The 26,570-nt window shown below is 38.8% G+C and overlaps 2 protein-coding genes, 1 long non-coding RNA gene and 1 pseudogene across 3 annotated transcripts; 1 reads left to right on the top strand and 3 right to left on the bottom strand.

Annotated features, from left to right (window-relative positions):
- Positions 1 to 302: 302 nt before the first annotated feature.
- On the bottom strand, positions 303 to 1,223 carry LOC112178211. Its single transcript, XR_002927418.2, has 3 exons — positions 1,032 to 1,223; positions 812 to 898; positions 303 to 451 (listed from the first exon to the last, which is right to left on the bottom strand). It is a non-coding gene; the product is annotated as an uncharacterized LOC112178211 (long non-coding RNA).
- A 4,970-nt stretch (positions 1,224 to 6,193) lies between these two features.
- On the bottom strand, positions 6,194 to 9,734 carry LOC112198194 (putative disease resistance RPP13-like protein 1). The gene is made up of 2 exons (XM_040518427.1): positions 6,338 to 9,734; positions 6,194 to 6,233 (listed from the first exon to the last, which is right to left on the bottom strand). Exons 1-2 carry the CDS (start codon positions 9,688 to 9,690, stop codon positions 6,194 to 6,196), a joined length of 3,393 nt encoding a protein of 1,130 aa, XP_040374361.1. The 5' UTR covers positions 9,691 to 9,734.
- A 960-nt stretch (positions 9,735 to 10,694) lies between these two features.
- On the bottom strand, positions 10,695 to 16,726 carry LOC112193274 (nucleolin 2). Its single transcript, XM_024333350.2, is given in 10 exon segments — positions 10,695 to 11,477; positions 11,706 to 11,793; positions 11,908 to 12,014; positions 12,105 to 12,175; positions 12,387 to 12,432; positions 12,552 to 13,418; positions 14,420 to 14,780; positions 14,890 to 14,990; positions 16,312 to 16,340; positions 16,343 to 16,726. Coding segments are annotated over 10 exon segments (2,076 nt in total). The 5' UTR covers positions 16,446 to 16,726; the 3' UTR covers positions 10,695 to 11,174.
- Positions 16,727 to 23,447: 6,721 nt separating this feature from the next.
- LOC112188021 lies at positions 23,448 to 24,475 on the top strand (annotated as a pseudogene).
- Positions 24,476 to 26,570: the final 2,095 nt, after the last annotated feature.

Genomic DNA, 26,570 nt, shown 5'->3' with positions numbered 1-26,570 from the left:
AAGTAGAAAAGAATACTTCAATTCAAGGTTAATTCGATAATTCTATTTATCCCACAATGAGGGTATATATACAAGTACAAAGGAGTAGTCTAACTGTAATAGGAAACAATCTTTCCATAATTACAGGATATCCTAATTAAATAAAATCCTAATTACATACAGATTTACAGCGATTCTACAAAAGATACGTAGGATTACAACAAGGTTACAATGAACATTACAACCCCATTTGGTTGTTCACATCCCATGTAAGTAGAACCTAAAGCTTCCTCAAGTAGGTACCAGTGATATTAAGTCAAAAGTACGTACAGCAACCTAGCCTTTGCAAGAACTTCTCAAATTATGAACAAAGTTCACCCACAATCTCTCCTAGTCAAGAGGATTCTCCACGTAGCAATGCCACCAAAAATTAGCTTTAGACCAGAAGCTATTTACAAATAGAGTGAGCCACCTGAAAAGGTTTTGAGGAAGACGGGGGTGAGCATAAACAATGCCCAGTAGGGGTTTTAAAAATCGTTTTCGAAATCGCATTTGTCTCAAAAATCATTCTATGCCTTCTTGAAACGACTTTAAAAGAAGCTCACTTTGAACATGAAAATATCAACAATTTCTCAAACCACATAAACATCATATAGCTGAAAACTATAAGAGATTGCCAGAGAATCAACTCTCTAACTTTCCAAATCAAAACAGAAAGTCAATGAAAAACAACTCTCTAACTTTCCAAATCAAAACAGAAAGTCATTTCGTAAAATCAACAATTGGAAGGGAGTGTGGCATACCTAAAGCTTAAAAACAATTTTTCCCCTACCTCAAGCTTATCAGGTGGTTTTTGCAGTATCATGGGCCTCAGCAGCTTGCTCCAATTGATCTCCCCCTTGAGTAACTTTCACGTTTGCTGTCCAAGGATTTACACTACCAATTTCTTAACACTTTAACCGATTCGAATTGGAAAAGAAGATGAATAATTGAACCCGAGATATGCTGATTGCTGATTTCTCAGCAACCACTACTCAGACTTATGTACAGACCTCAATACAAATCCGATTGAGCTGATTTTCGGATATGTTATAGACACGACGATGAAGAACAACTTTGATGAAGAATGTTTTTCGATCTAAGGCTCGGATCTAGGTGTATTCGAGCATGAAAATTGGCTGACGAACATGGGTAAGAGAATACTGAAAAAGGAAGGAATGAGGCTAAAATAATCGATCATCTCCCAAAACAGGTGAAAAGATCGGTGTACAAGTGCTTTTGTTTTATGTCAAGAATGGGCTGGGCTTAGTATCATTTAGATAATATTTCTAAACTTGAGAAAATCATTACTCAAGAAAAGTTCAAATGTAAAGAAAAATAAATACTTTAAATTAAAAACTAAAATGGCAAATCGTAACAAATTTTGCAAATAAAACTTGGCACAAACTTAAGTTCCTCAAATGCAAGACTTATTGATGGAAAACAGAATTTTGGGGTATTACAAGGAGTGAAGGAGAGTAGTTCAATTTCTCCTTATAGCAACGAAGTAATCTAGTGTATCAATTTTGTTTTAGCTCATGGAATGGACAAACCTTTTGGAGGAAGGCCGAAAGAAAGTAACAAAATCGAATACCATAGCTTAATAGTTTTGAAGTTGTCATCCATAGAAAAACTGAACACAATGCATACCCCGAGGCAAGTTGTTCACAACACACAGCTACAAGTTTTTTGGACTTGAACACGACACTGGCATATTATTTATAGATTCAGGAATTTGGCGAGAGACTAGGAGTTTCAATGACAAAAGGGTGCCAAAACAATGGAAATGCGAGTGGGAGATTGGAGTAGCATTCACCCCTTTTCTCTGCAACAAGAAGCTGATTGGTGCAGTGCTCTATTCTTGATTGCGGCCAAAAGAAAATAAGGGGTTGTCTGAGTATCTGTAGCATCTTCCAATCGTAACATTATTACTCTTTAATTAACACTGAAAACTACTATTTTTTGCAGTTAATGAAAATCATTGAACTAATTTTGAGGGACCTCATTTAGCAGACAAGTACCATCCCAACCTCCCATTTACTACAATATATACTATAAGAAAATATTATTTGATACGGGTGAAACTGAAACCACTATACATAAAATGATACAAGATTGTAAATGACCTAATACAGGAAAACCCAGAAATGACAATAGGATGAACTTTTGAAACGTGAATGTAAGAATCAAGAAAAGGAAGTATGTTTGAATTGAAAGAGAAAGAGGCTGTCATACCTTATTGTTTCAGATGTTACCTTTCTTGCAAGCTTCTTCTGCTTCAACTTGTGTTTCTCTTCTGCTCTTGCAGTATCCCATTGAGGTCAATGTGGGTTATTGAATTGATTTGGGCCGGGCCTCTTCATTTGTGGGTCATATAAAGTCTCACCAGTTATTAACAACTCTCCAACATACTCTGTATCAATCAAACCAAAATAACCTGCTTTCTTTCCAATGTTAGAGAAATGTCTAAAACCAATGGCCTAGTTTCTCTACAAGAAAAACTTCTTTCCAAAATCCAGATGGCAAAAGTTGAAAATATAGAGGATGAATACACAGGAGCTGCTATGATAGAAAGGCGGTTGTGTAGAATAAAGGTGCTTGTTGTTATTGATGACGTGGATCAGTTGACACAATTAGAGAAATTGGCTGGAAGTCGCAACTGGTTTGGTCCAGGGAGTAGAATCATCATAACCACCACAGATATTCAGTTGTTAAAGGCGCATGATGTTGATGCTACATACAAGGCTATTGGGTTAAACTGTGATGAAGCACTTCAACTTTTGAGTTTGAAAGCTTTTAAGAAATGTCCCCCACCAGAAGATTATTTGCATCTGTGCTACCATATTTTAGGGTACGCTCAGGGGCTTCCGTTGGCGGTTGTGGTTTTAGGTTCATTGAAGTGTAATCATCTCATCTCTCTCAATTTTTGGTTCTTCAACAATGGCTGCCGCCTTCATCTCTCGCAGATTCAGCTCAAAGCTCGTAAGACCCTCTCACTCTTCTTCATCGTTCTCCTCCATATCCTCCACCTAGCTACTTCATCACCCAAAAGCTCCAAAACCCTACTCCTAAACCCTTCATCACTCGCTCTTCCAATTCCACTTTTTCACAAACACCCTCAAACCCTTTCATATCTACTTCAAACCCCAACTCCATTTTCAAAGACTACAAAGGAACAGCACCAAATCTAAAACCCTTTGATGAAAAATCCACTAAAGGCTTGGCCTTTGATCCATCTTTGTCTTCTTCGATTCTTGATCCAAAACCCAACAATTTCAATCTGGTTTTACCCAATTGAGCACTCCCAGATTTAAATGGCCGTCGGGTAATAGACCCAGATTTCTTTCAACCTCCGGTTCATTAGAATCTGAGAAACCCCAAAACCCAAGTCAGTACCCAAGTCAAAACCCAAATTTCAAGCACCAAGAAATCGAAGGACCGACTGTGGAGCGAGACCTCTCTGATTTGGGCAATGAGACCAGAACAGTCCTTGAAGTGATGACCAAGAACATGTATAGTCTGAGCAGGACTGTGGCTGTTCTGGGTTTGGTTCAGCTCGGCCTTGGAGTTTACATTTCATACATGACTCGGTCTTCGCCAATACCCGAAGTATCAATTCAGAGCTTTTTGGCATTCGGGTTTCCCTTCTCTTTGGCGTTCATGTTGAGGCAGTCTCTGAAGCCAATCTACTTCTTTAAGAAGATGGAGGAGCAAGGTAGGCTGCAGATTCTGACTCTTCTTCAGGTTGCAAAGGATTTGAATGTTTTTTTCATTCGGGTTCGTGGGGTTTCTGTCTTGTGTATTGCTGGTTTGTCAGCTGGAGTTTTGTTCCAACTTGCTTACAAGTTGACTTGATTTTTGTATGAGATTGTTTTCATCACTTGTGATAGGATTATTATGGAGATTGACATTGCATATTGTCTAGATGCTTTTGGCTACTTGGCATTTCAATTTTGATGTTTCTTCACTTTGCTAACAAATTTGGGACTCTAATGCCTTTGGAACTGGCAAAGCTGTGGACTAGGAGAAGCCTCACATATTTGGACTGTTGATAAATTCTTGTAAGAACTGTTTGGGCAGTGTTCCGCAAAACATAGTCCAAAAGGAATGCACAAAACACAGTTGAGAAGTGGATTGAATATATTTGAGAACATTGCAGAGCTGTTCAAGAACATATTTGAGATCAAGTTCTGTCCTTCACAAAAGAAGGCAATACATGAGCAAGAACAAAACGAAATGCAAGTAACTAACGATTATAACCCAAGAACTCAAGAAGTACGTCCGTCTTTATAGAATAAATGATGGAATATTTTGATTTTCCAGTTAAAAGCATCACTTTGGATATGTCCAGAAAAGTATAATAAAAATTAAAAAAGACAGTAAAAAACATATGGTGTTTCTTATTTTAGTAATGAAAAACATATAACATTATGTTTATCATCCATATATGCATCGGTGTCTCCTCCCCCTGGTTTTGTGAAATCGCAGAAGACTACCCAAAATATCTTTGTTGCAATCATTGATCCACTATTTCCTTCAGCACTACCAAGCCAAGATAACAATAAGAAATTCAAGAGTTCATAAAAGCAAATTGTATTTGATGAACTAGCAGCTTATGACCGATAACAGTTGGACCAGCATTTTTGGTACTTCCCCAAAAATTCTGTCCTTGCTCTATAAGCATGTGAAGGTAGAATCTATGTCAAACGCTAGTATGCAGGCTGCTTTCTAGAGACTCAACTTTGCCCACTTCTTAAGTAAATAGCTTTCAAGTTGTACACAGAAATTCCTGCACAATCACCGAATCACCGAAAATTCCGAAATGCCAGCATTTTCGGAATTGATCATCTTGAACAACAACTCAATATATTCCACGGCAGTTTCGCCATCAGAAGGCTCCATTAGAAAGACAATTCTCTAACTTCCATGCTGCTTTACTCCTTCAAGGGTCTACAATGAAAAGCTAAATACATCAGAACATTTTCAAACTAACTTCAACGATATCAAGTCATACGCTGTTGAAACACCACACTCTGGATCTAAGTAGATGATGCGGGAGAAAGTTCTAATTTTGTAGCAAAAATGTAACAGCAATGATAGATGAGAAAGAACTTATCCTCACTTCTGTTTTTTTTTCTTTTGGGAGTCTGAGTCCTGATCGACTGCTGAGTCTCCTGAATCCTGACCCTTTATAACCCACATTTGGGTAGAAACAAATCAAATATTGACCTCCAAGCTGTTGTCGTTGTAAAATACTGCCTTAGTTTGCTGAACTCATGAAGGTAAAAAGGTTTTACTGCATTCATCAAAAATAAATTAATATAAAGTTTTATTAATGTAAATGCAGTTGCCCTGATGGAACAGCTGTCACAATTCACAACATACAAAGAAGTTAAGCAACTGTACCTGATTTCTGCAGCTACAATGGCATTGAAGTGCACCAAGCTCTGAAAACATGTCTGAAAATGGAGAAGATATAGTATCTATCAGGTAATATATAATAGCAAGGAACTTTCTTGTGTTGAATAATCTTGATTTCTCTAGAACTGGAATTACCTGCTGGAAGGGAATATTACAATTTCAGATTCCAACTGTTTTCTCTTGTATCAGTTGTAATCACGGAGCTTGAATTCTCTTGTCTCCCAACCATATGTAAGGGATGTGGGCTATGGAGCGCCAATACTGACCTCTACCTGGTTTGCATCTCACTTCTAGCAGTGGACAGTGACGGATACTAAGTTGTGTCAGTGAAAGAAGCCTGCCCTCATCTGGAAAGGACAGTAGCTTGGGGCAACTCCAGATATAGAGTCTTTTAAGAGATGTGAGGGACTGAAACCCTTTGCTGGGTAGATACTTGAGATTCGGAAAGTCTTCGATGATGAGCTTAATGAGAGATTTGGGAAGCACCATCTCTTTCTTGGGTGGAAAGGAAACCAGTTCCGGATCTTCACCACTGATCCACAACTCTCTAAGAGATGTGAGTCTGTGCAAGCCACATTCGAAGAGTGGTTTACAACTCTTGAGATTCAGAACTTTAAGAGACTGAAGGTTAGGAGGCAACCCCTCTTCTAGGAAGGAAGTGAAACCTTCACAATAGGGGATCCTTAATATCTCAAGAGAGTTGAGGTTGTGCATGCCTTTGGGTAAGGCCTCCAATTTCTCACAACTGGTGATCTCAAACTCTCTCAAGTTGGAAGGACTTCTTGGGAACCCTCCTGTCGGGAAGGAAACAAGACTTCTACAACCGTAAATACTCATCTTCTGAAGATTGAAGAGGTGGTAAAAACCTTCTGGTAAATATTGGAGATTTGAGCAATACCAGATGTGAATGTACTCGAGAGAAATGTTATCATGTAATGCATCAGCTATTGACTCCAGTCGTCTGCAAGTATGTATCTGAAGGTGTTTAAGCGCCCTGGGTAGCTTGACTCTGGATGATAGAGATATCAAAGATGGACAGTTCCATATGCTCAAATACTCGAGACAGGACTCCTCATCCTGAATCAAACAAGGAGAAGAAGATGAAGAGCCCCCTATCGCCTCCTCATCCTCCACCAATGATTTCAAATTTTGGCATCTATTTATCTCTATTCTCCTTAGACTTGGCGGTATCTGATATCTTGCAAAATAAGTAAGAGAATCGCAACCTCGAATCTTTATATCTTTAAGAGAAGGTGGCAAACTAGCCAATGGAAAAGAAACTAGGCTTGGCCACTTATCAATGTGAAGCTCTTGTAGTAATCTGAGGTGTTGCAATTGAACAAGATGTGAGTTACCTTCAATACTCAAATGACGAAGTGACATAAGGTTTTGCAGAAATCCATCCTCATTCTGCAATGAACATGTTAGCTCCTCACAGCCAGTTATCTCCAAATATAATAACTGAAAGTCAACCACACTTCTGTATACAACCCCTTTGCAATAGCGGATGCATAATACGGAAAGTTCTTTATAGTTGGCAATTGAAACCACCAGTTGGTCACATTCACGAACCACAAGCTCTTCTAATGAATAAAGGTTCTCTGGCACCACACCCTCCAGTTTGGGGCATGCATAAATGGAAAGCTTTTTCAGGCAAGGAAAATCTTTAGTTCCCTGATGTCTTTCAAGAGGAATCCACTCCTTCCATCCTTGCATATTCTGAAATGAAAGGGTCTCTAATAGTGGAAACGGCAAGCTACCCTCTCCATAGAACTCAGAACCCACGCTTTCCACTCCAGACATTCCTTTTATAAAAAGCTCCTTGAGAGAAGGTAACTGTCCAAGTGGTGGCAAGAATCTGCATTTACTACAATCTTCCAAGTTTACAAGAACCATGCTAGTGAATGAAGGACTTCCCACCCAAGCAGCAATTTTTTCACCAGTGTATCGCCGTATGGTGAGTTCTTTTAGCTTTCTATGAGGTTGTAACATGTCAAGAACATCTGCTTCCCTTTCTCCCGTGCCGTTCAACTCATGCCACTGTAATAGCAAGACATCAAGCTCTTTTTTGCTAATTAAGTCAGCCCTCCTTGCATCTTCAACATCAGTCACATTCTCCAGTCTTGAGAGGTGTAATGTCCCCCGGAGATGCAGTAGAGGACCTATCTCTCTTATCCCCGACTCACTACCCTTACCCACAACAAAATCAGCAAGTGTTTGCAGATTAGTTAACCGACCTAGTTGCATAGGCATTCCCTTCAACGAATGTACACTTGAATTGCTGAGATGACGCAAATTAATGAGATTCCTCATATTTGTGGGTAGTGCCTCCAAAAGAGAACAACTTTCTAATATCAATACCTGTAAGTTATAAAGTGTGCTTGTTGATTCAGGTAAGCTCCTTATTGGCGTGTGAGAAACATCAAGGTACCGTAGATACTTCAGTTTACCTATGGAATCTGGTAGCTCGGTTATCTGGTAGCTATTGAAAGACAGGACCCTCAAGTATTGCAATTTCGGCACTAAATCAAGAGTAACCTTACAGGTCAAGTAATTCTGTGGATTTTCTGAAAGTGTAAATGGCAGGAACGTCCGCAAACGTTTGGCTTCAGAAAAGGCTACAAACTTTGTAATCCCATCAAACTCACCAGAAATGTAAGAAGAATGTCGAGCTTTTGGAGAACACCTAAGATGTTGCATGTTATCATCCACATTGTCCTCCAGTCTGAAACAAACTTCTCCTGCAGCCCACCGTGCCAATTCACTAATGAGGTCATGCATAACATATTGTGAACTGTCCTTGTTTGATTTTTGAAATAATGACCTAGATAATAGCTCCTGAAAATACTCGCCACCCAAATCTTCCATTTGTCTACTTTGTTCTGGATGCAGTATCAAACCATCTGCCATCCATAGAAGGATCAACTGCTTCTCACTGAATTCATAGTCATTTGGAAGTATTGAGCAATAAGCAAAGCATCTTTTTAGGTTCGAAGGGAGAGAGTGATAGCTCAGTTTCAATACTGGGAGAATACCACTCTTATCTGATAGACTCCATAATTTGTTGTCCAATATTTCTTCCCATTCACCAATTTCTTTGCACCGTAAAAGTCCACCAAGCGTCCTTGCAGCCAACGGCAATCCATTGCATTTTGCAGTAATCTTGTCCCGAAGAGACTCAAAATTATGTGGTCTGCTGTTGTTAATGTTCAAGGATGAATGTTGTTCAAATACCTGCCAACAATCATCACTTGATATACACTTCAAATTATGAACTTGTATGGCTCCCATCATTCTTGCAACTGATTCATGGCGCGTTGTCACCAGTATCTTACTTCCTAGTGCTCCGACACGGAAGGGAGATTGCAATTTGGTCCACATATCGTAGTCACATGTATCCCAAACATCATCTAAAACAACGAGAAACTTTTTGCCCGTCAACTCCTTACTGAGATTATCCTGGACTTTACTGAACTCCTTCAACTTACAGTGCTCCGATGTAATTGATTCGAGAATTGCCTTTGTCACTCTCACTATATTGAATTCATCAGACACATACACCCACACCTTAAGGTCAAACTGTTGCATGGCATCATCATCGTTGTTGAATACATGTCCTGCAAGTGTTGTCTTTCCAACTCCTGCCATGCCAAGAATGGCCACAACATGAAAATTGATGGCACTAGGCTCGGCTACGGACAAAAATCCAACAACCTGGCTTTGATCCCAGTCTCTTCCGATCACAGGTCCATCCGGTCGACACGAACTCGGTGGCATTTTCCATGCCCTATAATGATTACTAGACATCCCAATATCGTTCAAACGAAGCGATTCTTTTCGTTCAGATATGTCTCGGAGTCTATCGGTGATCTCCTTGATTTTGGAGTTCATATGGAAGTTGAATTTAGCTTGGGGAATTAGGCTCCGTACCTTACTTATGGTAGCAGCTCCATGTTGCTCCTTGACTCTGCGTCGTAATAACTCGATAGAAAACTTGTCTAAGATGTCTTCAATATCATAAGCCAAGTCTTTGAGATCATCCAGCCACAGATTGACAGCCTCGCTCGTAAGTTGCTTCTCCTCCGCATCATAAAGTACAGCTCCGATTGTAGATAGCGTTGAACTCCATTTCTTGAGCTTCTTGTCCACACTCGCACCATGTAGGCTTGCAAAGTTGATGATCGCCCTAGGGCTCAACCTGTCAAGCAGCACTTGAAGGAATGCCCCGAGAAAGACCTCTCCCAACACCATAGTTTGTTAGAGTGAACGGATTTTGCTGAATTGAAATGGAACAACACAACTAAAACTATTAAAGGTAAAGATTAATGAAGATAGAAATCAATCCAAAGGTTTTACTTTCTTCTATCTTCAGCTATATGTTCATGTTCTCAGCTCTCTCTCTCTCTCTCTCTCTTCCGGTCTGACGTCTATACTCGTTGATATGCCGACTCCCAGGTCAACTACCGGGCGGGGTGGGTCTCAAAGTCATCCAATAATTTGATTATTTGAGGCTATGAAGCTGCCATACAACTTCGGGCCTTCGGATACTTTTTAAGCATAAAAGTAAATTTTTTTGGTGGAAGCCATTACTCAGGCAAGTTCACCCGTTGTGTCACTGAATTAGGTCATTTGGTTACTGGGTCTGTTCAATGCTTTTTTATGTTTGTTTCCACCCATTAGGTCTAGGTCACTGGATTAATTTTCAAACTGACATGGGTCACTCTAAACTGACTCAAAAAGTGACTCAGAATGACCCAAGTCAGTTATAAACTGACCAAGTGACCCAGACCTAACGGGTAGAAACAAACATAAGTTTCCACCCATTAGGTCTGGGTCAGTTTTCAAACTGACTTGGGTCACTCTAAACTGACTCAGAATGACCCAAGTCAGTTCTAAACTGACCAAGTGACCTAGACCTAACAGATAGAAACAAAACAAAAAAACAGTTAACAGAATTTGAGCCAGTAACCCAACAAATGAATTTGTCGTAAGTGCTAGTGCCCTCTCTTTTAATCTGATGAATTAGATTTGGGTTGTTTTACTGACTTCTCGTTCTAGTCTCCTCTATTCATCCGTTGTTTTAGTAACTATGAATTTGCCCCACGTGCTAGTGCCCTCTCTTTTAATCAGATGAATAAGACTTGGGTTGTTTTAGTGACTTCTCGTTCTAGTCTCCTCTTTTCTCCATAAATGAAAAATTCAACAAAACGAACATGATTTTGCTCAAAGGTCTTATAAGCTCGAGTAGTAACAGCTGATTTGGAAAAGAAGTACACTACCTCAAATACTATCAAGTCTGCTGATGCAGATACAGGCATCTTTACTTTTTTCCCTTTTTTATCTTTTTTTTTTCAATGAGAATACAAAACTTACTAAACAAATTAAAAGATATTATTATCCATCCATCAAAAAGAAATCATCCACTGTCCGCCCGCCCTATACAGATTTGTCCTAAACAGTATATCTCCGGAAGAAACATCCAAGGACTTGGTCACTCGATCCAAAATAATTTCCCTCAAGGCAGAATAACCAAACCTTCTTTTCTCCCCATATCAAAGAATAAACCGGAAAAAAATTGCCATTAGTGAAACCTTTCCCTTCACCACTCTGGACCTTCCTTGAAACAATGTTCTCAACCATATACAAAAATAATGTACTCCATTTTGCTGGATTCCAACTAACATTGAGCATTCATCGCGCAACTTACGTCTGACATTCTTAAGAAGATCTTTGAACTAATTGCCCGCTGGCTTAGCTTCTGTTCGAACATAGGTGAGACTACGACCTGTTGGTGAGGGAGCAGCCATGCCAGACACTGGAGTGCCACTTTCACCAGGAGTGGTTTGAGAATCCCGCTTCCACTGCATGCTCCTGGCACCTGGTTTGATTAAGGCACGAGGCCTATATCCACCTGTCATGCCTCTTGGGAATGGTGCCCTAGAAAACCTGGCAGTGGTAAATGAAGAACTACGGGTTACGCGTGGCCATATCATGGCAGGAGCTGCGGCTTCTTGGTGGGCTGCACTCCTCTTAACGACCTGCAATATTGATACGTTAATGATAAAATGTTCACTTGCCAGATAACTATTAAGACAGAAATTTAAAAAAGCAAGTATGGATTCCCACAACATGGTCCAATATTTAATGGATGGGGTGTTATGAATATCCATGCTGCTAAGGTTTGATTTCAGGATACATAAGTTAACACTTCTGCCAAGCCATCACTTTCTAACAAACTATGAAAGATGCAATTCCAATGTGACTACCTTAAGGATCCGTGACATAAAGGAGGTGCCATCCAGAGATAATGCATTGTCTGCTGCCTCCTTTCGCATGAACTCTACATAAGCCGACCTGGTCAACAAATGTTATTCAGCAATAAGAATGAATATGTAGTCCCCATATAAAAGCAATGGTTAAGCCTTGTAGCTGGGAAGTTAAGTAGAATTATCAGACTGCCCATCTTACCCTCTAGGTTGTCCAGTTGCTGCATCAGTAAGTATCACCACCTTTAGCACTTCACCAAACTTGTTAAAATGTCTAGAAAGACTATCTTTCGTAGCAGCAAAATGGACCTGTATATACATAAAAACATATTTACCACTTAAAAGTGGAGAAACCAATACAAACTCCAAAAACTAGAAAACAAGGAGGTGAGCTCTTACATTGCTAACAAAGATAGTTCGTGAATCTGCATCCTCCAAAGGACGACCGGCAGCATATAGACCTGCACGATCTGTTAAAAAAGAAAAAAGAAAAACATCAGCAAAATCAATCCATGTTGCTGAAATCAAGATGGTAACCAATTGTCTGAGGGCTTGATAAGGAGTAGACGCACTAAATAAGGAAAGACAGAGCAAAGGAGAATACTAGCATCATCTCATTAAACGATATACGGAGAAAAACAAAAGGACAGTTAACTATATTTACTAGACTGAAAGACTCACCAGTAGAAGATGAAAGCACCTTTTGAGAATCTGCGGCAGGATTTGCCTGTTCATCAATCAAACATATTCAACGCCAATCAGTAATCAAGAACACAAGAGAGAGAGAGAGAGAGAGAGAGAGAGAGAGAGAGAGAAACTGAGTATATGTAGGTCCAGGCATCTTACATTTCCATTACTAACTGGCACAGGGTTGCTGTTCTCCTTCATTAAAAGCAAATCAGAATTTGGAGCGCTTGCTTCAATATCCTGTACAGATTTCCAATCGTCCAGCTCAGCTACCTCCCTTGGCTCCTGAAAATGGGGTGGTTTCCAAGTATTGACATTCACGGATATGTTCACAATCTTGTGAGAATTATTTGCAGGTGCAGTAGGTTGACCCTGATCTTTGTTTGTTGATATCCGCCTTAGATCATCACCATTCTTAGCTACACTGTACTGCACCATCAGTGAATTGTCACCGTTGTTACCACCAGATGTCCCAGTTTGAGAAACATCAGCGACTCTACGCCCCTTAACATTGACATCATCAAACCCTTCATTGTCTGAAACAGAATCAGAAGGCAAGCCAGTTTCACTATCTAACATACTGTTCCCAACATACTGCCCACTGTATTGACTTCTTTGCAGATATGTCGATCGGGTGTGTTCATGAATTTCTTCATAGTCAACATCCTCAGTAGCAGCTTCTCTAAACAATGCGAGTGGCCCACTCGTCTCTGAGACATCCATGCCACGACCAAGTCGATCAAACACGCTTCCTGAAGATTTAACTCTTGTTACATCTTCAGCAGCCTCTGCAACAGCTTTCATTACTGTTGCCATGGAATTTGGCACTCTCGCAACAGACTGAAGTCGCCGAGGAGGATCAACCAATGATGAGTCACCAGTGGACGTAGAAACGACAGAACGGAGACGCTTCAAGGTGGGCTCTGTTGCTGAATTGGAATGCCTTGAAGTTGTCAGCGCATCACGGACAGCAAATTGGAGTAGCCGACGCGGGGCATCAATATTCCCTTGAGAAACTACTTCCCTCTGTCAAAAATTGATAATAGAATCATAAAGTTGGATAATAATTGAAGGGCATTAATTCAGAATTCTACACTAAAAAAGCTGAGAGGATAATCTCTAACGCAACATCATCATAGATATGGCTAAATCTCTGTTATGAAGCGGGTACGGAGGGGAAGTAGAAGCTATAACCAAATGGAAGTTTAGTACCTTTTTGGTGTCCGTGTTTCACCTCACAAAGATGTGTTGGTGTTTTCAATTAAGCCAATTTAGTCCACGAGTTTCTAATGGTTATAAATTGTGCACGTAAGGTTCCTTGTGTTTTTACCCTTTAGCTAGTCCGTCACATATGCTTTTACCTCTAGCCAAATTCATTCACGTGTTTTACCTCTCTATTCAATTCCTCACAAGCACGATTCAACACCAAATTGACAGAAATGACCGCATTGGTTAATGGAGATAAACAAGAGGACCAAATTGGCAGATTAAAAACAGAGGGCCCAAACTAAAAAATGACATCTTTTACAAAAACAATATGCAAATCAATGCACAGGATGAACTTGTAAACATTTAAAACCTTATACACAATAAAAGTCATTAATATTAAAACCAATGCAAACTAATGCATGATATCAACAATGGAAGAAGGGTGAAAAGATACTGTTTTAGCTTCCATTTAAAAAATGATGACTGAAGCGGTGATTAGACCATACTTCAAAAGTCGTTAATTTTCAGATGTGCTACATATCAAAATGAATACTCCTAAGTAAATTAGAAAAAAGAAATACAAGAAAAAAATAAAGTTCAATGACTAAATCTGTATCAGAAGCTATTCATGAGCCATGACTAAATTAATAACCAAGTTATTCAGTGTACACCACAGACCACACTGAAAAACTCACAAAGATAACATAAATTCTATGTCACTTAAGCAAAAACAGATGCAAGCTCCACACATCAGATTATTAAAGTTTACTCGCAATTAACCCAAGAATACCATGAAAGAGAAATTCACAGATCCAAACCTTTGAATGCTGCCGCTCATCAGGCCGAATCCTTTTCCTCTGAGCTGCAGGTTGCAGGGAAGGAGATTTGGCACGACTGACCTTGCTGTGACTTTTTTCCTCTACATGAACACTTCCAAGCTCAGAGCTTAGAAAAGGAGGGGGTTCAGCTGCATCCCTCGCTAGTCCTCTCCATTCTCTGTTGTGCCGGCTTCTAGATGATTTGTTAGACTTAACTTTGTCTGGCGCAGAACCCAAATGATGAGAATCATTTTTTCCTGTTTCGTCCCCTGATAAGGATTTCCTTTTACTTGCATCTTCCATATAAGAATCCTGAGGTTGTACATGCAAATCGGTATTTGAAGCCAGATGATCCCACAACCTGTTGGCAGAAATTTTAAACAAGTCAACAGTAGTCTAGAGTATGTTAACAGAGCCAGGTTTGTGAACCTGCACTATCCATGAACTTAACTTTGAGAGCAAGGAATTACCAAGAAACAAAAGAATCACTGTCATCCCCTAAAAAGACATTCAACTCATTCTTCGCTTCTTCTTTACGCCTGCCATTCTTTAAAAGGACAATTACATACTCCTGCAATGAAAGTTGGAAAATTAAACTAGAATTCAAGTACCATAACTTCCATACATAAGTTTTATACAAAAAGAAGACCAAGAGGGTGACCCTACACACGAGTAAGGAAATATAGAAAGAACAAAAGGAAGAGGAAGCACAATGGGTTTATACAAAATGCAACATCAAAAACAAGTAACGTAAAAGCAAGAACCACATTTAGCAGAACTTATCAAGAGTCTTATGAAGAAATTAAAATCAAATACAAAGCATAACCCAAATAGATGTTAAACAGAGATGCACCCAATTTAATCAACCACACCTTAATTCAAACTGAATTTACATTAAGAGTTAAATTGCACCACAAAAATAACTCAGAATAATTCAAAAAGAAAATAAAAAAGCGGCGCAAAGGAAGAGAGATGGATAAGATTACAAAGCTAGTCAGCCAAAAATAAGTCAAGTTATATCTATTCACTATCTTTTTATCTCCACTTATCCCTCTACCGCTCTCCTCAGATTTCTGTCCCTAGACCCAGAGCATGAGAACTAGAATAGAAGAAATGCGTGTGTCCAGGACACGCTTCAAACCTTCAAGTGCATGCTTAAGTTCATTGCAGTAGTTAGCGTATAAGCCATTAGTCAGGAGGTACATAATAAAGTGAAACCCCCCTACAACTCCCACCCCCACTATCGTGAACTGAGGAACTGCCTATAGTCCACCAGAGAAGTATAAAATTACATCATATTGGCATCCACAATACTCCTCAGCAATGACAATCAGCGTATGAGAGAGAGAGAGGGAGATCATAAGCAACTTTGCAAGCGAATGCTCAAGAGGATTACCCCCACATGAAAAATCGCCACAACAATTTTCATGTCAAAAGGTCCAAGCAATGCAATCATACACCTAAACCTATAAATGTAGCCCCCACCGCACTCATACCTTGGAGCCCACATTTTAAACAATTGGCATAAATGCTTTAAAGAATCCCTTCATCGTCTCTCAGTTATCTTAACTGAAATGCAACTAGTTCAATCTAGATTGTATTAAAAAAAAACACGGGTGGTTAAAGATGGCAACTTCAAGCATCTCCAATCTCTCTATGCCTGCCTTAAATGGAATAGGAATGTTTCGGACATGTGTAAGATGGCATACAGCCTAGCCAAAGTTCACTAAAAACAATCCATTGCATCACCAAAACAAATCATAAAAGTGAGGAATATATCTAGAAGGCCAAGTCAAATCGAAATTCACAGATATAAAGCTACCGAAATTTTAAAAAAAAAAAAAATCAATCCAAACAAATAGTCGAAAACCCAAGGAGAAACGAGTTTGTACCACAAGAGTGTCATCGGTGTAATCCCCATAAACTCCTTAAGCTTCTCGCCGACGCTGTCCCTCAGCTTAATAACTGAATCGCCGGTCAAATTAACCCTAAAGGTCCGATCGTCGACTCGATCGACGCTCCCCATTGTCCGAAACCTAAACGGCCCCCAATCGCAAAACCCTAGAAGAGGTTTCCGTTAGTGGGCGATATAGGAGGGTTTGGAGGAATTTGATGGTGGGACGGAAAAGGGTTGTTGGGTATTGGGATTGCAGGGTTTCATGGGAAACCCCGGGACCGAATAAGGCTTGCCGGGATAAAATTAGGTTTGGATTAATCCTGAAATGGAAGAAAGAGGGTCTTTGTTTGGGGAGAGAGGAAAAAGAAGGGTACCGACTCTCCAGTGTTTAATTTGTAGTTTTCCCTACACTTTCCATTGTTGCCCGTTTGGGGATACCTCGGCCTTTAATCTTTGGGCTCAAAACAACACAACCTAACAAAGCAGCCCACCACCAACTCAAACTTTTTTTTTTTTTTTTTTTAACGAGGGCTTCTATTCATATCTTTTACAATAGAGAAAAATGCACCATCAGTGCCTCAACTCTTGTGCACCGATCAAGTTGATACCCAGACTCTCAGTGCTACCAATGTGATACCTGAACCCATATTTCACTATCGATGAGGTACTTCTATAAGATTTTGATGACGGCTCCGTTAGATGTGTGACGTGGCAAGCATGTGGGCCCCAAAAGTGTCATGAAATGACTTAAACGACCCCATATTTTTTATTTTTATTTTTTACAATTTTCTCTCTCCTCCTCATCTTGTTCTTCTTCTTCCTTTGATTAGTTGTTGCTTCGATCTCAATCTTCCCAGAAAGAAAATACAGACTGCCCCAAAATCAAGAAACAAGCAAATAAACCTAGGGTTTCTAATTGCAATTTCTGCCTCTAAAATCACTCCAAGTCCTTCACCAATTGAATCCCCACCGTCACCGTCTGAATAATCCGACTGCTTCACCTTCGCGACTCATACACGTGCCTCACCTACAGCATCGACGCCACTGCGTGCCCCGACTAGCCTATCTCGGACTCAATCCCCGCCGCCTTCTTCAAATACCATGTCACCTGCGGCGACTTGACGGTGAATTCGAAAGTGTTGTCCTTGAACACCGTAATGGTCACTGCCATGGGAGTATCGGGTTTGTGCTTCTGTGTTGGGCATTGAAGTCTTTGCATAAGGCCATTAGGTTAAGGTGAGACTGACCTAAAGCCAGACACCGGTGGTGCGTGTCGGGTGAGGCGGGTCGAGGGAGGTGGATCGCAGCGGCGACTAAGCGGTGTGTTAGGATTTCCTCAAGGGTTGCCATCGGTGAAACTACACTCTCTGCTCTACTTTTGATAATAAATGATTTGGGTTATTGCTTCATGATAATGGATGATTTGGACAAACCAAAAACACATTTCAGATTCTGAAGCAATTCAAACCTGAAAGTCAGAAAATATCTTCCTCAAAATCCAATCTTAGGAGCTCTTGTTACTTCCCAAATCTCCTCTTAGCACGCTGGAATGTCATCCTCTTCATTCTCTCTGTCACATCTCTAGTGTCCACTATCCTTCTCCAAATGCCCCCAACTTCAATGGGTATAGCGTTTCTCATGATTTCCGAAATCTCACTTCTCTCTTCATTCGTAGGCTTCTACTCTCACCTATGTTTCATAACCCACGTCTCCCTTCTACTCTCTCTCGAGAGGCCACGACGAAGAAGTTGAGTCAGCGGCTTGCTAAGGTTCAAGAGGAGCCCATGGCCAATGCTGAAAAAATTGCAGAAATTAAAGCTAAAGAGTTTGATGAGAAGATGAAGAACAAGTATAGACAGAGGGTGAAGCCTGAGTCTCTGGGTTGTTTGTATAGGTCACTGTGGTTGTGGCCATTGGGTTATGTATGTGAAGTAAAGCTTATGAAAAATAAAATAAAATGGATGATTTGGATTGGATTCAAGGACATGAACATGACATGAACAGCTGCTGTGTTTTTGTTTTTGCTATTTTGGCATCTTGGTTAATGGTTATTCTGGGTTCAAGAGGAGGAGGACGAGATCGCAGCAACAAAACAAAGGAAGAAGAAGAAGAGGAGAGAGAAAATTGTAAAAAAATAAATAAATAAAATTTTAAAAAAATTATGGGTTCATTTAAGTCATTTCATGACATTTTTTGGGCCCACATGCTTGCCACGTCACACATCAAACGGAGCCGTCAGCAAAATCTGACGAAAGTACCTCATCGATAGCGAAATATGGGTTCAGGTATCAACTTAGCTGGTGCACAAGAGTTGAGGCACTGATGGTGCATTTTTCTCTTTACAATACATCTTTGCCAACTTTTGGTAAGGTCATGTAAGCTCTGTACTAGGCTGCATAATCATTATGCCTTATATGTCCTAGTGAGGGGGCAGATCATGAATTGAGTGACACCTCCTAGTGGCAGAATGAAACGTCATGTCGACAGAGTTACTTCCTATCATCAGCATATTGGGGAAGCTAGTTTATTGGTTTTATGGCATTACTTTATCTTTCCGTTATGCCACCATTATTGTAAAGCAAATGGAGTAGTCCATATGACACTTTTTGCTATTTAGTACATGTTCGAATACATTGTAGTAGTGGAGATTCCTATTATTATTCGGGAGGTCTTCTTAAGGTGTATTGTGTTGGAGGTGAAAAATTCCGTAGAGGAGTTTGACCCAACAATTAATGCGGACTGGAGCGGAAGCTGACCTGAGAACAATCGAGAAGCTTCCCTCGAGTGTTGACCTGGAGTTTGACCGTCGGCTCGAGGAGAAAGGGGGGTACCTGCATAAAACTCTCTTAAGATATGTGTATAGGAAAGTATCTCTATCTTGACCATTATCAATTGCAAAATTCTTGGTTACGATGTTAGCAAAAATGCTCAATATTTGGTTATTGATCAATTTAAAGGGGTAAAATTTCACGATGTTGCATGTGCATTTAAAGATATACTCTTATCAAGTAACAAACCATTTCTCATGCATTGAATGTATTTGTTCTTTGGTCTAGAACTTGATCGCAGATATGGATTAAGGATTAATTAACATAAAAATATGGACTAAATACTGTTTAGTCATTGAGCTTTTGACCATAAAACACTTTAGTCCCTGACCTTCTAATTTCACACGTTTAGTCCCTGTACTTCAAAATTTCAGACCAATAGGTCCTTGCCGTCTAAAAGTCGCAGCGAAATGTCTATTATGCCCTCAGTTCTTTTTTTTAAAATAAATTTATTCCTTTCTCTTTTATTTATTTATTTATTTTTTTCAAACAGAAAGAAAGAAAGGAAAAAAAATTCATTTAAATTTTTTTTTAATTAATTAAAAAAAAAGAACTGAGGGCATAATAGACATTTCTCCACAACTTTTAGAAAGCAAGGACCTATTGGTCTGAAATTTTGAAGTATAGGGACTAAACGTGTGAAATTAGAAGGTCAGGGATTGAAGTGTTTTATGGTTAAAAACTCAAGGACTAAACAGTATTTAGTTCTAAAAATATTATAGTTCAATGTTATGGTTTCACCTGATTAGGTCTTAGAATCTGACAAGAAGAATGAAACAGAGGTTTTGGAGCGGGAATCAATTGGTCAGATGTGCATGGTATTGTGACTCAAGAGAGGCATGTATCTAGAGAAGTTAAAGAACTAAGAGCTGCATACAAGCTTCAAGTAAAGGCTGTGAATCTTGCACAACAAGAAGTTATTAGCCTTAGGCTAGAAGCAACAAAAAGGGAACATAGGTGGAGTTTGGAGGCTTCAAACCTTGTTGAGAACTTGAGGAAGGAACAGGCAGAGGCAATAAACAGTCAAAGGAATCAAATGGAATTGGAGATTGTGGCCGTCAAGCGTCGGATGATAGAGTTCATGATTGAGTTTAAAAACTACAAGGGCAAAGACAAGATAGAGGATGGAAGTTCAATTGCTGAGTTACAAACATGGTTGATATTGGAACTGCTGCATGTAATCCATCTGAAATATCTAGAGACGAAGACTATGAGGTTGTTGAAATGGATAGTGACGAAGGCACTCTCCCGAGCATGCCACAAGGCAAGCCAAGCAACTGAAGATAGAGGTACGAGCTCAGTATGCATTTTGGTTTCTTTTTGTGTTGTGTAAATGCTGAATGTTGGGATGCAGAAGTGATAATCTGGTTTTTTGTAACTATACTGGAATGCTGTTGTAGAAAGGTTAGGGTAGGTATGATACAACATTGACTTCAACAGTATATAAATGCTGAGCTTCTAAGGTGCCTTGCAAAGTAGTTATGCAGTAGTGCGTCTAGTATGTGGTGTAAAATGAGGATTCCAAGTGTATTTTGTATCAAGAAACTTGACATCCTTAGCAAACGATGATGTGTAAGGTGTAATACTGCTGTGAATCCTCTAATATATAAATATCAAACTATTTAAATATGTTTGTGTTGATGATTTGAGTTCATAATCAGTTCTATGCCTTTTCATTTCTTGTATATAAATGTGAATCCTCTAATGTATAATTGATGGTAGCTGGGAACCATTTCACTCTTGACGTCATAAAAAATTTGGTACTGATATCAGTACATACTTGAAATGAAGAAAGCCACTGATATCAGTATGTATTGGAAATGAATAATTTAGTTGGTTGGTTGACTTGGTTCTACATTCATTCTAAACATCAGTATGTATTTATTTTACACTGATATCAGTAACATTTGATTAACATTGATATCAGTATGTATTTGTTTCACACTGATATAAGTAACATTTGATACACACTGATATCAGTATGTATTTTATTCACACTGATATAAGCAGATACGGGTAACTGGACACTGATTTGGATGCAATTTTACTTTGGTTAAAGGCATCACATTGTTAAATTATTGGTGTGTAAAGTCCCATTAGCACCTGCAATAGAGGGGACTGATATCTCATTAGTTGCTGCATAGTGGCTAATGCCATTAACCACTGTTATCAGTTTGCTTTGTCCCAATAGGGACTAATTCAAATCAGTGGGGTTTTGGGAAATTTCTAGTAGTGGTTCTTCGTTCTCCTATTTAGACTAGGTGAAAAAGCATTTGGGAGAAATGAGACATGAAACAAAAACTCATAACCTTTTTATTTTTCTGATTTTCTTTCATGTGTTCTTCTTCCCTTTTGCCTAATCGCCTTCCTCAATCATTGTCCTCTATCATTTTGTAAGAATAACATAAACAAACATCCATCATATACATTCAAGAAACACAAACCATAATTCTATGAAGGATTATTAACATGATGATATAGAAGCCATTGCAATGCCGAAAGTACAAGTCTTCTGTTCTCTCCAATGCCTTAGCAGTCTATAATGGGGTAGACAATAATGCTTGATTAATTGTGAGAACATGGACCTTGCTTTATATAGGAGTTGATGATTCCTAAACCTTCCCATAAAGATTTTCTTGTGAATCATGGATTCAACTCCTCTGCAAAGCATACTTTACTTCATGTCTTAGTAAACTAATTATAGTCCACATAGGATTAGGTTTCCTCAACTTGCAAAGAGTATAATCACAATTTCCTTATCTGCAAGTTATCCAGATTGCATCATATTGTATAATCCTTAATTCTTGTTCCTAAGATGATCTTATATTATGATTAATGAAGTTCCATATTGTATGATAGTCCAATTAGGTTTTACACATTTCTCCCACCTTATCCCTCTTTTCTCACAGACTCCCTATATTTCTATCTACTTTGCATAAAGAAAAATGAAAATCTAAAAATATAAATCCTACCAAAAGGTCACAAGGCTAGTAAGGGAAGTAAATCCCTATGCTGTGATGACTTGAGTCTGAATTGAGTCAACAGTTACGATCATATCAGGATGGCAGATGATTGAAGTATAAGTTAGAGTCATCTTCCTTAAACTTGGTACTCTGAGCTGATGATTGCATTCTATTATTCATTTTTGCTTTCTCCTGATGTTTAATTCTCCTTTATAAGGTAGGTATTATAAATTCCATGGTAGAAGGAGAATTTTTTGTTAATTGGTGAATGCTAATAGAGTTATCTTCTCCAATGTTGACCTAAATGTATGTGCTTGAATCTTCATCATTGTTGTACTGAACGTATTTCTATTATAAAAGAATCGCTAATAGGGTATATTTATTTCACTTTATACTGATCATCAACTTTACTGTTTAGCAATGCTTGTTTCTTGTGATTTTCCATGAACATGCATAAGCTGCTACACAGATCTTGAGGTGCACAACATAGGCAAATGGAGCTAATCTCTACTAGTATTTTATGCAATTAATGTCCACAAATGGAAGGACTGCAAATTTCTCTTTGTTGTTATATGAAATCATCCCTATTTAAATTTGCGTGATGAGGCTGCAGATTTACTTTAAGCTGAACCTCAACTTTCACAAATTATATCTTCTTTAATTGGCTATAGGATTGTACTACTTCTCATTTATTTTTTTACTTCTGTTTGATGAGATATTAGTGTATTTGATATAACTATTATATGCCTATATAAGAGTTTCAGTATTTTATTCCATTTCAATTTGCTTAACGTATCCTTCAGCATGTTTTACATATTATGGAGCTTGTTCTGATTTTGAGTGATTTGAGCTACATTTTGGGTTATAGATATATGGTACTCATCACATCCGTAGATAGTCATAGGAAATGATGATTCCTAGCTGAGTTCCCTTTTATAAAAAGGTTTTCCATAGAACATGAAATTGCATGACTACCATAATGGTTTTAGAGTTATTTGGGACAGCTTAAGTAGGAAAAAGTCTGTGCACTTGCAATATCTATGTCTGTGTATCAAACAATACGGTGTTGTGGCATATTTTCTTTATTTCTCTCATTCTCTTTTTGCATGTCATGAAAATATATGCTAGAACTACAGAGTTCCTTTACTGTCAATGTTGGCAATTTATTACCCGCAATGAAGAAAGCAAAGGGCGAAAAAGAAATATTCCATCTATCTTGTGAGCATAGCAATAAGAAAAGCAGTAAAGCCATTTTTCTTTTAATAGTTCTTTGGTTGGCAAAATGCTCATTTCCAAGTCTTTTATCATTGTTGTTGTCTGTGATTTCATTTTCTACAAAATCGAGTAAACCAACTCAGCCCATTTGCTAACGTTTGAGTTTAGTTTTCTCTTTAGATAAGGCACTTCTCATACATTACTTGTATATTTTCTCCATCTCCTTAATGAAAAAGAAAAACCAAATGGGGGTGTAAAAGCACACAACATAGGCTGAATTGAGTTGAGGAAGCTGAATATAGGTAATTGTTGGTTGATGTTCGCCTGGCAGTGTCATAGTTGTAGTTTATAGGTTAGAAAGTCATTTTCTCCTTAGATATCAAGCTATCTCTTGCTTTTTCTAAAAATTTAACAGACTATACCATGCTATGGGTTAGACTGCTTTAGTTTTAGTTATATTTGTTTCTACATTTTTGGAAAACTTAGAGGATTTTGGTGCAGGAATATTTTAAGAGGATGGAGCACAACAAGACAGGATGCCAAACACGTCCAGAAGCTCCCAAACTTTGTATCAATAACTGTGGATTCTTTGGAAGTGCAGCAACCATGAACTTGTGTTCCAAATGCCACAAGGACTTGGTATTGAAGCAAGAACAAGCCAAAGTCCCTGCAGTGTCCATTGAAAGTGCTGTGAATGCCAATCCCAATAACTGGGGAAATGAGCATGCTGTGACTTTAGATATACAAGCTGGTTCAACATATTTGCCTCTTATCTCAGCTGAGGCATCCAGTACTCCGCCTCCAAACAATGAGGATATATAAGGTGAAAGCGACTCCAACCCGGTGCAACACTTGCAGGAAACGTGTTGGTATCACTGGGTTCAATTGCCGCTGTGGACATATCTTCTGTGCAGTTCATCGCTACTCTGATAAACACGACTGTCCATATGACTATCGAGCTGCCGTGCAGGATGCTATAGCAAAAGCCAACCCTGTTGTCAAGGCTGAAAAGCTGGATAAAATATGAACAAGCAGCATTGGAAGAAGAAGCATTCCTCTTTGATGTATTATTGCACACATGCTCTCATTTTCATCCATGTGTCCTCTGCATCTATTAAGTTATCGTTGTTATTCTATGTTATAGATGATTGGAAGCTGGTTTGGGCATGTTTCATAATGACAGGAACAATGTGTGTTATAATCCCTGCTTATAACGAGAGCTATGAGGCTCTCAGCTTGGCTGTGCTAGGGATAGTTTGTTTGCTTGTTAAGTTTAATGGTTATGTTTTGATTTAAGCACCTTGACTCCCGTATGGTTTGGTTTGCTTCTGATACGGAGCCAGCTCTATTAGCTATTGCGTGACTTGCATCCCAGATCAATTTACTTAAACTTGTCTGTAGGTTTAGTCAAGTTGTCACACGACACAAAACTGGTCGCAAGGTATAGAACATTTTGTTCAACCGCTTCCTAGGCCATTCATGTTCTGCCATTGCAAATAGGAGTTTAGAGCTTCGATCAAAGATGTGAGATTATGTTCTTCTCAAAAAGTTGAAGTTGCATTGAAACCTTATAATTAATTGTATAATCAAAGAAGTACATATAATACAAGATGATGGTCCCACATAGACTAAAGGCTCACTCGGTCAGGTAGTGGGTGGGCATGGTCATTTGTGACCGATGCTTTTGGCCCCACTTGCCATCCAATCCAACAAAAGTGTGACCGCCATGCAAGAACACCGTGTAACTTCCAATCTCAGCCGTCCATCTCACTGTGTTTAACTTTCTCGTAACAAGTCATTATCCCTTGGACACGATCAAATGGTGGGACCAACCCCCACCCCATTTGCTGCTACTTACGTAAACCGCAACAACAGCAGCGGCGACATATTACTATTAAACACCGCGGGCCGTGAAATGACTTTGAATTTTCGTAATTAGGACCTCATTTTCTTTAAAAATTAAAAGAAAAGTAAATGGTTCCCTGAGAGCAAGTTCATTTATTGGGTCATCAGGTCACCAACTATTTATTACTTTTTAGTGTTAATTTCATCATCTGAGTTACGGACACAGTGTATTTCATGCCCTGGATCACCATGTACAGTGTTCTGGGTCACCATGGTGACTTGCACGGTGTATTTCGTGTCCTGGGTCACGGGTACAGTGTATTTCGTGACCCAGAGAACGAAAATATATACTAAAAAGCAGTGAATAGTAGTTGACCTGGTGACCCAACATGTGAACTTGCTCTGAGGACCCATATTTAATCTGAGAATTCTGGCTTTCTAACCATCCCTGGTTATGTCTCTCTCAATCATGTTTCATCATTCTCTTAACAACTGATTAATACTGCCATAATCCAAGTTTTGAGAAACTTCAAGTAGGAACATAATGCATTGTCTATTTCACAGGACCACGTGCCAAATAGAGTTTAACCAAACATAAAGAAAATCTGTACATAGAATATGAATCTTTTATTGTAAATATAAAAGATCATGTTTACATTTACATCAAATTTATGAAGAAAAATAATTCCAACATTGATAGAACACTATTGTGGGTAAGGTCATGGCTAGCTACGGTCGAGGAGGGTCAAATGAGCCATTTGATCTTAGTTTATATGCTAATGACATCTTATATTTTTTGCTTAACATGCTTGTATAGTACTTATTGACCTCTCTAACTCTTTCTATTCCTTTCATTTTTCATGATTTTTTTATCTAGTTTTTAAGTAAAACCTCCATGTGAGATATAAGTCACTCTCGTAAGGAAATTAAGATTTCTCTCCTTTTTTTTTTTTTTATTGAGTTCACTTAAATGTAAATCCTAATGTAAAAGTTGAAACTATATTTTTAACCCCTCTTATTACAAGTTGGAATCGTGGGTAATTTGTCATGTCTTACGAGTATAACTTTTCATGTAGAGAACATATATTATTTTAAAGATTCTATTTTTAATGCACTTGACAAAGATGGACTCTTCCTATAAATATAAGGGAAAATGTGTAGCCACTAAATTTAGAAGTCAATGCATGCGTAAACGTAAACGTGGGAGAATAGGTGAAAAATAAAATGATTACTGTTGCGTCTCAATTGGCGCGTATAGAAACCGGAGGAAGACGACGCGTGCTACTCACACGTGGTATTCGCCGGACCAGAACGGAAAGCGACTTCCAACGAAAGCGAAAGCGAAAGCGGTCAGATGGGGCGGCTTACATATATATATATATATATATATATATATATATATA

This window comes from Rosa chinensis, chromosome 1 (assembly GCF_002994745.2).
Source record: "Rosa chinensis cultivar Old Blush chromosome 1, RchiOBHm-V2, whole genome shotgun sequence".
In the NCBI taxonomy this organism is placed as follows: Eukaryota; Viridiplantae; Streptophyta; class Magnoliopsida; order Rosales; family Rosaceae; genus Rosa; species Rosa chinensis.
This window is presented reverse-complemented; position numbering and strand designations above follow the sequence as displayed.